Source organism: Lithobates pipiens, unplaced genomic scaffold, assembly GCF_037356315.1.
Source record: "Lithobates pipiens isolate NorthernLeopardFrog02 unplaced genomic scaffold, aLitPip1_a1.2 Scaffold_16, whole genome shotgun sequence".
Lineage (NCBI taxonomy): Eukaryota > Metazoa > Chordata > Amphibia > Anura > Ranidae > Lithobates > Lithobates pipiens.
The window spans coordinates 400,516,862-400,528,862 of NW_027507748.1; the positions used below are offsets into that span (position 1 = coordinate 400,516,862).

The following is a 12,001-nucleotide window of genomic DNA, read 5'->3' on the forward strand; positions in this document are numbered from 1 at the left end:
TCTTTATTTGCTCGGTCATAAGACATTAAACACAATTGTTGGTCAATCTGGAAGCCAGGAGGCAAACATCCAGCATTTCCCAACTGTAGAGGTTGCTGGTGAAGAGTCTGGGTGCTATTCACTTATGAAGCCCACTTGCCAATTTTCCAAGCCTGCAAAGCCCATGTTGTACAAGGCAATAAAGTGCAGCCCAAGTCAGAATCGGTCATGTCTGCTCCTACATCTACAAATTGGCTCTTCAAAAAATAGCCTATCATGATGCTGCGGCTGTGCATTTTTTAAATTGTTAAGCCGAGAAGGGGGATGAAGAAATTACACCTGGTATCTAACCATGTTATTGTTGCAACAATTAGACGTGAACTATAAAAGTAATAGAACTCCGCTTTATTAATGCTTGTAGCGGAGATGTCCGCTTTGTTTAAGGTTCATCGCTGTGTGAACCGGCCCTAAGATATAAAACATGTCTCCGGTGAATCCAAACAGCACCAAATGGAGAAGATCTGTTTGAAGAATGAATGTACATAGAGAATCCATAAAGCATTTACAGGATCTATGGATTTGTCCATTTACATTCATTCTTCAACCAGATATGGAGGATACACTTGAGAAAGAAGTAGATAGAATAAATAAGAAAGATATACAATACAAAAGTATTAAAAATAAACCTCCTATTAGGTTTTTATAATGTATTTTGATGTCTAGCCAACTCAATTGAGTTAAATGTTCCATTCCTACAGATTCCAGCTTCGATTTCAAGGCTACTAAAGAGTGAGTTTCCATCAGCGCTTGAGTGAATACTTTTTTTCAAATAACTAGATATGTCTTGTATTGGTAATCCTAAAAAGTATGTTTTCCCTGCAAATTTTTCAAGCCATTCATTAAATCAGTGCTCTTCAACTCTTTAACCCAGACATTATCCCAGAGACCATTCAAATATTTAAGTAGGCACTAACCAAAAAAAAAAAAAAGAGAAGGGAAAGAAGAAGCAAAAGTTTAGGTAACCCCTATTATTTAACAACTAATAACTAAATATAAAAATATGGTTCACTACCATTTCTTTCCAGTGATTTGTACCTTTTATAAAGAAACTAGAATTATGATTCTAGTAACTAAGCTTTTTTTTTCCAATTTGTTGCTACAAACAAACCTACACATTGAAAAAAGGCTAGATAAGTCTTTTACACGTACGTGGGTGTGCAAAGACATCACCCCGTACACCCACATATGGGTAAGAGAATTCTGAGCAAGTATTTATATTGCTCTAGTCAGAACGTCATTTGCCTCATTAAATGTCCCTGGGGATTATGATATGAGAAAGACAAACAGACACTGGGTTGCATAAAAGTGAACACAGAAGCAGAATTAGGATGGCTGATTTTATATCACCTGTGGCAAAAAATTTTGGTCAGCAGGACATAACTGTTCTCAGTTTGCTCTGTGATTTTTGAAGGGGTAATACTCCTAAGCGAAGTGGCAACCGGGTTCACCTAACGTTAAAGAGGTTTTTCAGATCTATAAATTGGATACATTCTACCAAAAGGGATGAATGAGGATAAGGATCTATAAGTATTCATATGAAATACTTGCCAAGAGGTCGTGGAGTGGAAGTTATGTCATGAAAGATATGACATCACACTGGCAAGGGAAAAGAGGTGGGTCTAGTTAATTTGAAGCCTTTTTTGTATATTTAAATGGTTTAGGTGCCATATGCAGACAGGTAGATCTCACTCGAGAAAAGGGTGTTTACTCCAAAACATGATTCCCACCTTCACCTGCTGCAGAGTGTGCACATGTAAACTGAAGGTTTTTCCTTGTTAATTGGAAATATATATGATCATTGTAGTTGAGAGTTTGCCTTGATCTAGAGGAACTGTGGGAAGATCTTGTCTCATGTACTACAATTTACGGTTAAGTCTTTATATGGAGGGTTTCTTTTATATGAAAATTCAAAAGTTGGCTGTCTCAAATGCTTCCTATGATTTAGAGTGCATTATTCCTGGGTCTTTGAGGAAACCTAAACTTAGATTTCGGCATTTTTTTTATGAACAGATGTGATTTGCGTGTGCATTAGCTTTTTTTTCCCCATTTTGCTAAGCCAGTGAGGTTAGTAATGCAAAATCCAAATAGCATTTCCAGTCAACAAACATATACAATTTAGTACATAGGCTGTGTGAGAATGTTTATGGAATGCTTGCTCTAATTTGATTGACTTTAGATCCCAATATCTTGAATTATAAGTGATCACTTTTTATTCCCAAGGGGTCAACATCTAGTATATAAAACAGTTAAATTATTAAGTGATTCTCTTCAGCTGTATGCAATCTAACATTTGAAAAAGCTAAGGCTATGTTTAAGCACCTGAAAGCATGTAATTGAAATTCGTAGCGGTCAACGTTTTTAACAAGTTATAACAGAATAATAGGAACAGCACCCTGGTAACATAACTACTGTACACCACTTACCTTATTTCTTCTGGAAATTGTGCATTTGTAACAAGAAAACTGGATATGTTCTGCTGATGAAGCAATCTGAGAAGCTGGTTAATCTCAGGGTACATAATTGGTTCTCCAACTAAAGAAAGCGCACAATGTTTGACGGCCATGCCTTCTTCAAGACGGTCAGGTTTTACACCAGGCACCCCTGAAAGACCCAGAACACGTTTCAATAAACGAATACAAAGACACTGTATGCATTGCATTTTCAAATAACTTCAGGGAAAGTGAAGTTTTTGTGAAGTTTACAGTCCTCCCCTCCAGGCCTCCCCCCAACCTTTTTTTTCCCCATTTAATATTTTATTGGTTTAAGGGGAAGAATGGCAAACACTTTATCAACATCAAATATAACATGTTATGTATACCTATATGCTAATCTAATATACATATAAATTCATTTTCTTCCAAGACCACGACCATGCACTCTAAATACAACAAAATCAACTCTTATTATAATTATAATCCCCCCCCCCCATTACAAAAAGGCAGAAGTCATCTCCACCCTTAACCACTTTCAGACCGGACCAATTTGCTGGTCAAAGACCAGACCACTTTTTGCGATTCGGCACTGCGTCGCTTTAACTGACAATTGCGCTCCCAAACAAAATTGACGTCCTTTTTTTCCCACAAATAGAGCTTTCTTTTGGTGGTATTTGATCACCCCTGCGGTTTTTATTTTTTGCGCTATAAACAAAAATAGAGCGACAATTTTGAAAAAAAACGCATAATTTTTTACTTTTTGTTATAATAAATATCCCCCAAAAATATATAAAAAAACATTTTTTTCCCTCAGTTTAGGCCGATACGTATTCTTCTACATATTTTTGGTAAAAAAAAAAATCGCAATAAGCGATTATTGATTGGTTTGCGCAAAAGTTATAGCGTTTACAAAATAGGGATAGTTTTATAGCATTTTTATTAATAATTTTTTATTATTTATTTTTTACTAGTAATGGCGGCGATCTGCGATTTTTATTGTGACTGCGACATTATGGCAGACACATCGGACATTTTTGACACATTTTTGGGACCATTGTCATTTATACAGTAATCACTGCTATATAAATGCAGTGATTCCTGTGTAAATGACACTGGCAGTGAAAGGGTTAACCAGTGGGTGGCAGTGTAGGGGTTAAGTGTTCCTAGGGGAGTGTTACTAACTGTGGGGGGGTTGGGCTTTCATTTAGTGTACACTGATCTCTGCTCCAATCACATGGAGCAGAGATCAGCGTCACTAGTTGCTAGGCAGAATAGACAAATGTTGTTTACACAGCATTTGCTCTATTCGGCCGCTCCGTGAGACGATCGCGGGGATGCCCGCGGCGATCGAGTCCGCGGGTCCCGCGACCGGACTCACGGGGGTCCCGACCAGCGTGGGAGCACGCCGCCGGCAGGGCGCTCCCGATGGCAGGGCGGCATCGAATATTGGACGTACCTGTACGCCAATATGCCTGCCCGTGCCATTCTGTCGACGTACATCGTCGTGCGCTGGTCGGGAAGTGGTTAAAGTATATCTCAGACTCCATCCTGGGGGATTCTATCTATATATTCCTGAAACGTAGAGCACTCTTACCTCTATATTTACAAACGAAAACCAAAAAAAACCTCTCCTCTCATCCTTCTCCTAGCCCCACCCCCGCCCCCTCCCTTACCAAGCATCTGCTAGCCGCATCTTATTTTCAGTCATTGGGATTCACGTCTATGAGGGTTTTTCCCTCTTCTGTATTAATGAAAAGATTCCACGGAGACCATGTTTTCAGACATGTCCCTCATTTTGCTGGGATGTCAAAACCAAATCCTCCATAAGGTTCAATTGTTTTACTCTTAAGCCACAATCCTACCGTTGGTGGTTGTGTCTGCTTCCAGGTATGTGGAATGCATTCTTTGGCTGCATTCGGCAAGTGGCATAGAATAGATTGCTTTTATGATTTAACTGGGATTTTAGTATCGTAATAGGAAGAAAGATGGATCCTCCGGAATCTCCTGATCACTAAATTTCTGAGCAATTCTCTGGACTTCCTTCCAAAAGTTCTCTATTTTAGGACCAGAAAATATGCAATAACGTCGCCCCTCTTTGTCCCCGCAGCGCCAGCAATTGTCTAATACCTCTGGGTAGCATCTATTTAGAAATGCCGGGCTGCGATGCCACCGAGATAGAATCTTAAAATTTGTCTCCTGCATTCTCATGCAGATTGACAAATCAAATGTATTACGTATTATGTTAGTACACTGCTCTTCCGTAAAGGTTCGATCCAAATCTCTCTTCCACCCTCTAAAAAAGGGCAACCTAAAGTCATCCGAGGGTGCAACCAGCAGCGCATACGTTTTAGAGAGAGTTTGCTACAGTACACCACTTCCGTTACAATATCCCTCAAAGATTGTAAAAGTGCGCTCATACCTACTTGGTGGGATTAAAGTATTTAAGAAGTGTCTCAGTTGTACCACCTGGTAAAAATCCAAATGATATGGCAAAGATTCTTTTGTCAATGAAAATATTGTGGGCCATGTTCCCCCTGTTAAAGCATGAGAGGCCTGGAAGATCCCTTGGTCTATTCAGTGCCATGAATTTTCCCTTCCTCAGACCCGGTTCAAACTGGGGATTCCCCAGTATTGGAAACAATGGTGAGATTATTGCTGAAAGTTTACCCTTAGAGAAGAGCTCAAAAGCCCATCTTTAGGGTGGGTCCTATCAAGGGATGTGCCTTCGTAGTAGTCGAAAGGTCTTTATAACACCAAGCGGCTCGTTGCAGTAAAGCACTGCTCTGAGCCTGCTCCAGGCCGGGCTATATATTCCCATCCACAGGTCTACTCCAATCAATCAGGCATCTACCCCAACCTTAAGCACAATCCACAAAGCAAAATACTTATCTTCAAGGCCTGCTTCAGAGTCCCTTGGACCAGCCCAGCACTGCACAGTCTATGCGGACATAAAATCCTGGCGGGGTACTGCCTCATTTGTGCATATACACTGTGGCCACACTTTCCTAGAAGGTTGCATTGGCAAAGGGTATTAACCAGCCATATAAATGAATGAGGCCACGGCATATATGGACAATAGGTGGTGTACTCAGCAAAAACATTTTTTCCAGGCAAAGGCTTTACAGTGCTGGAGCAGGGCCACACAGTGAAGAGCTCAAATCAAGCATTTTGCTATGTGGTTTACACTGAGGGAGGTAGCTGTAAAGGACTTCAATGGGAATGTGGCTTTGTATACATTCTTATCTCATTAAGGCTAGGACTAAGAGAAAAAAAAAAAACATTTAAAATAATTCTGATGTGCTTTTACACACACACACACTTTCCCCATTTCAGATTTCAGTTCCCAATCAGAAAAGCTGGAAAGTACATTTGATATCATGTAAACCTTTATTGCACCTGTAGTAAAGCCATAGGTGACGGTCTACATTCAGTGAGGTGGTTTGAACTTAAAAAAAAATAAAAAATAAAAACACATAAATTGGGTATCTAATAACTTATATACAAAGACAAAACCATATAAAACCAAACATAGTAAGGCAACATTTTATGTAACCTTTCAAATGTTTGCTGATGCTGTAAGGCAGATGCTTGTCAGGAATGTTAACTATGAGCAGTCCACTTGCTGTCACAGAGAAAATGTCACCTAGGAGTCAAATTTTTCTAAAGCTTTTAATGGTCACATGCAGTTCTGCCAGAGAATTTCATGTTGTGAGAAGGTTGCTGCAGACATGAAAAGTATATAAGGCAACATCCTGCCAAGGGAATCGTTACACTGGAAGCTAAATTGTGTGGTTAACAAGTTGCATAAGCTCTTGGACCCATTAATTATTGCGTCCGTGTGAAGCATTTTGAAGTGGATCCTAACCTTTTATTCATGGCAGAGAAAAGATCACGTTTACTCACTGGTTTGCCTATTAATTCTGCCCCTGCAAGAATATCCCTGGATTTCCGAAGGGCCCGATAATCACAAGTAATGAATCTGGGAACACGGCTCATTTATGATCATGTGACCCCTACAAAACCCAAGCAGAACACTGTATACTTGCAGTCGTGAGTGTAGTTTGCCCCACTGGTACATGTTTTCATCTTAAGGGAGTACAGACAACAAAAATGAGCACATACTTCACCTATAAGAATAGGCACCTTTATAACAAAAAATCAAGAACTTTGTTATGGAAAAAGAAGTCTGCTAACATGCTGCATACAGCAGGCACGACCATAACCTTATGTTTCAGTCAATACCCTCACATTCCAGTCACGGCATTATTGTGCGAATTGAAGAGGGAATAAAGAACAAGCTAAAGAAAAATTACAAGCAAAGTTCAATCAATTATATAGTAGTCTGCAACCAACTCTGAGCATCCAGTCAATAAGTCCCTGCTCATCTGTTACACTAATGTGGGTCTTCTTGACAATTATTAATACCTCCAACAGGCCGGTAGAGCCCCACAGGAAGCAGTTTATTCAATTTTACAAGCTAGAGAAAGGCAGATCCCAGAACAGTTACATTTGTTATCTATGTACAGTCAGAGAACTGCAGATTCATGGCTTTGTACTGTCATCAGAAGCTCCGATGAGACAACTCTCTGTTAGGACTTAATGCATGCTGACCAAGCTGTGTGTGTGTGAATTTTAGTTCTATAGCTCAAGATCACTAACAAATTGATCTCAAACTGATTAACTACAAAGCTAAGAAAAAAACATTTTAAAATCTCAGGTCTTCAGTCTTGATAGTCCTAAGATCACCATGGCTTTTTCATCAATAATAAAAGAGGGGCTAATAAGAGAGGAACGAAAGAAAAAATAATTAAGCTATCGTACACAAGAAAGCCAATATCTCTATGTATAAAAATCAGTTATTGTTTCTTATTACTGAACTGTAATGTAACCTAGCTGACATTTAGAAATCCTCCATTAGCTTTTAAATACTTTGTAATTTATGCCTGTAATGGGTAACAGGTTAATTACTCTGCATAAACTTTGATTTCTAATAATGCCTGACTGAGCAAAACTGATATTAAAAAAAAACAAAAAAAAAAAAAAAAAAAAAACTTTGTAAACAAGTCTGGGACATGAACTATAAAACTGCACAAAAAAATTGTCCGTATTGCCCAAACTGGCTAATAATGTTATGTTTTCCTAATAGAGTACAGGCTATTGAAACTTTCAATAAAGGGTCAGACCAGTGCAATGATGCAAGTAAATCTGTGTTGCATTAAGGCAGCCCATTCATTTTAACCACCTCAATACAGTGCACTTACACCTCCTTCCTGACCAGACCAATTTTCAGCTTTCAGCGCTCTCACAGTTTGAATGACAATTACTCAGTCATGCAACACTGTACCCATATGAAACTTGCGTCCTTTTTTCCCCACACAAATAGAGCTTTCTTTTAGTGGTATTTAATCACTAGTGGGTTTTTTATTTTTTGTGCTATAAATTAAAAAACAAAAAAAAAAAAAAAACTTTAATTTTGTGAAAAAAATGCCCTTTTTTGTTTCGGTCATAAAATTTTGCCAATTAGTAATTTTTCTTCATAAATTTTGGTCAAAATTTATACTGCTACATATCTTTGGTAAAAAATAACCCACATTAGTGTATATTATTTGGTCTTTGTGAAAGTTAGAGAGTCTACAAACTATGGTGCCAATCACTGAAAATTGATCACATCTGATCAGACCTTCAGTACATCAGGTGTACCTCATTTCTTGAGACACTAACAAGTCAGGAAAGTACAAATACCCCCCAAATGACCCCTTTTTAGAAAGGTACTCCAAGGTATTACGTAAGTAGCATGGTAAGTTTTTTTAAGTTGTAATTTTTTCCCACAATTCTTTGCAAAATTAAGAATTTTTTTATTATTTCTTTTTACAAAATTGTCATATTATCAGGTTATTTCTCACACACAGATTCTGCTACTCTTCCCGAGTATGGCGATAGAACATGTGTGAGACTTTTACACAGCCTGGCCACATACAGAGCATTAACATTGATTTAGTACCTTCAGGCGTTCCAAGAGCAAAAATGACACATCTCATTTCACAGCCACCTATTACACTTTTAAAGGCCCTGGAGTACCAGGACAATGGAATTGCCCATAAAATTACCCAATTTTGGAAAGCAAACACCCCAACATATAATCTGTGATGCATAATGAGTCTTTTGAACGGTTCATTTTTTTTCCAGAAGTTTTTGGAAAATGTGGAAAAAAATTAAAAAATAATTTTTATTTTTTTTACATAAAGTTGTCAATTTATAAGATATTTCTAACACATAGCATGTATATAGCAAAAATTACACCCCAAAACACATTCTGCTACTCCTCCAGAGTATGGCGATACCACGTGTAGGACTTTTACACAGCCTGGTCACAGAGAGGCCGAACATTGAAGTAGTACCTTCAGGCGTTCTAGGAGCATAAATGACACATCTCATTTCATTCCTACCTATCACACTTTTGAAGGACCTAGAGCACCAGGACAATAGAATTACCCCCAAAATGACCCCATTTTGGAAAGCAAACACCCCAACGTATATTCTATGAGGCATGTGCTGCAAATAGGTACTCGGGTACTCGGATGGGCTGGTGACAGGTTCTCCGATGGCCTGGTGACTAGTATTTGGGTACTCTGAAGGGCGGTGATGGGCACTCAGGTACTCTTATGGACTGTGACAGGTACTCGGGTGCTCAGATGAACTGTGACAGGTACTCGGGTGAACTGTGACAGGTATTCAGGTACTCAGATGGGCTGTGACAGGTACTTTGATAGACTGAGTGACAGGTACTATGAGGGGTGGTGACAGGTCCTCTTTATTTGGGGGGGGGGCAATCAGTGTGATTGGTGGGTACACTGTAAGCAGTAACGAGATGTTACCGCAATCTCCTCCTCACACGATCGGTGTGTGAGGAGGAGAACCCGGTAACATCTCGTTACGGCAGTTTGTTTACATTTAGTGATCGGCTGTGAAGCGATCACAGCCAATCACGTAGGTAATGGCTGTTTACCAGAGTGGGTGACGAGCAGTGTTCCTGGGAACACGCTGCCACCGACGTGCACGCGCCGCGCACAGTGGGGGTGTAGCCATCTGTGATCGGCCGAGACTTCATCATGGTTGATCACTTTGTAAAAAGCCATACCCAATGGCTGTTCACCCACCTCAGTGGTGAGCGGCGTCTGACACGCCGCCACCAAAGGAACAGGGATGCACGCGCACGATCGCACGTAATTCCCTGTTTAAATGGGAGGACGTCATATGACGCCCTTCCGCCACAATAGGTGCACCGCCTGGCCGTCATTTGACGGCTGGCAAGTGGATTTAACGGGGCATGCACCAAAAAAGTGCAGGTACCATTTTTGACAGCACACTGCAACACCCAATCTATGGTGTTTTGGCGAGCTATTCAGGAATAATGGCACTGTGACAACACATGACACACAACGCAATACTGTGAATAGGTGCCAAGAGTATAACTCTTAAGATCAAGTAGTTTCTTATCCTTTAGAAGGAAAACCAAAATATCTATTGACAAATGAATAGAACAACCTTAAGAAATCCAAAATTATTAGCTGCAATGGACAACAGCACAATTTTGATAGGTACATCTGTTAATTTTCTTGGTAACACAAAATGTTAATCAGCCAAACACATGACAGAAACTCAGTGCATTCAGACATCTAGACGTGGTGAAGACTACTTACTGAAGTTCAAACCAAGCATCAGAATGGGGAAGAAAGGGGATTTAAGTGACTTAGAGTGAATGGTTCCAAAAAGAGAAAATATCCTGGGTAAGGTAGTTGTGTGGATGAAAATGCGGGTCCACACAACTAGCAAGTTGTACCCAACAAAGTGGCTGGTAAGTGTGTATGATGGCAGTGCAATTTAATCAGATACCGATCACCCTGTTAATGTCAGAGTCCAGAGGAGAATGGGCAGACTGGTTTGGGATGATAGAAAGGCAACAATAACTCAAATAACCAAAAAAGAATTACACCTGTGGGACTTTAAATGAGGTGAGCACAAAACGGTCAATAAGAGTATACCAGGTAAACAGTTTATAAATTTATTAAAATTGTATAACCATCATAAATTAACTGCATAAACAGAGGTGCCACACCACTTGACCGTGATAGACACAGCATACCAAGCGACCACATACAGTATCTCACAAAAGTTAGTACACCCCTCATTTTTGTAAATATTTTATTATATCTTTTCATGTGACAACACTGAAGAAATTCCACTTTGCTACAATGTAAAGTAGTGAGTGTACAGCTTGTATAACAGTGTAAATTTGCTGTTCACTCCCCTCAAAATAACTCAACACAACCATTAATGTATAAACCGCTGGCAACAAAAGTGAGTACACCCCAAAGTGGAAATGTCCAAATTGAGCCCAAAGTGTTAATATTGTGTGTATTCACCATTTTTCCAGCACTACCTTAACCCTCTTGGGTATGGAGTTCACCACAGCTTTACAGGCCTGGCATCCTCTTTCACTACTCCATGACATCACCATACAGCTGGTGATGTTAGAAAACTTTTGCTCCTCCACCTTCCATTTGAAGATGACCCGCAGATGCTCAATAGGGCTTAGGTCTGGTGACATGCTTGGCCAGTCCATCACTTTTACCCTCATATGCTTTAAAAAGGCAGTGGTCATCTTGGAAGTGTGTTTGGGGTCGTTATGTTGGAATACTGCCCTGTGGCCCAGTCTCTGAAAGGAAGGGATCAGGCTCTGCTTCAGCGTGTCACAGTACATGTTGGTATTCATGGTTCCCTCAGTGAACTGTAGCTCCACAGTGCCAGCAGCACTCAAGCAGCTCTGGACCCACTCCCACCATCATGCTCAACTTTAGGCAAGACACACTTGTCTTTGTATTCTTCACCTGGTTGCCACCACACACATTTGAAACAATCTGAACCAAATATGTTTATCTTGGTCTCATCAGACCACAGGACATGGTCCCAGTAATCCACGTCCTTAGTCTGCTTGTCTTCAGCAAACTGTTTATGGGCTTTCTTGTGCATCATCTTTAGAAGAGGCTTCCTTCTGGGATGACAGACATGCAGACCAATTTTATGCAGTGTGCGGGATATGGTCTGAGCACAGACAGGCTGACCCCCCTCCCCCCTATCCCTTCAACCTCTGCAGCAATGCTGGCAGCACTCATACATCTATTGCCAAAAGAAAATCTCTGGATATGATGCTGAGCATGTGCACTCAACTTCTTTGGTCGACCATGGTTAGGCCTGTTCTGAGAGGAACCTGTCCTGTTAAACCTCTGTATGGTTTTTGCCACCTTGCTGCAGCTCTGTTTCAGGGTCTTGGCAATCTTCTTATAGCCTAGGCCATCTTAATGTAGAGCAACAATTCTTTTTTCCAGATCCTGTTCTTTGCCATGAGGTGCCATGTTGAACTTCCAGTGACTAGTATGAGAGAGAGAGCGATAACACCAAATTTAACACACCTGCTCCCCATTCATACGCAAAACCTTGTAACACACAGGGAGGGAAAAAGAGCTAATTGG

The 12,001-nt window shown here is 40.2% G+C and overlaps 1 protein-coding gene across 2 annotated transcripts in view; it reads right to left on the reverse strand.

Moving 5' to 3' along the window:
• Positions 1–12,001, reverse strand: part of LOC143983070 (S-adenosyl-L-methionine-dependent tRNA 4-demethylwyosine synthase TYW1-like) — a 321,868-nt gene that overhangs the window by 134,262 nt on the left and 175,605 nt on the right. For both annotated transcript variants that reach the window (XM_077482324.1, XM_077482323.1), the window contains exon 12: positions 2,463–2,640. In XM_077482324.1, the coding sequence (XP_077338450.1) occupies positions 2,463–2,640 (178 nt within the window). The remainder of the gene's footprint in view (positions 1–2,462; positions 2,641–12,001) is intronic.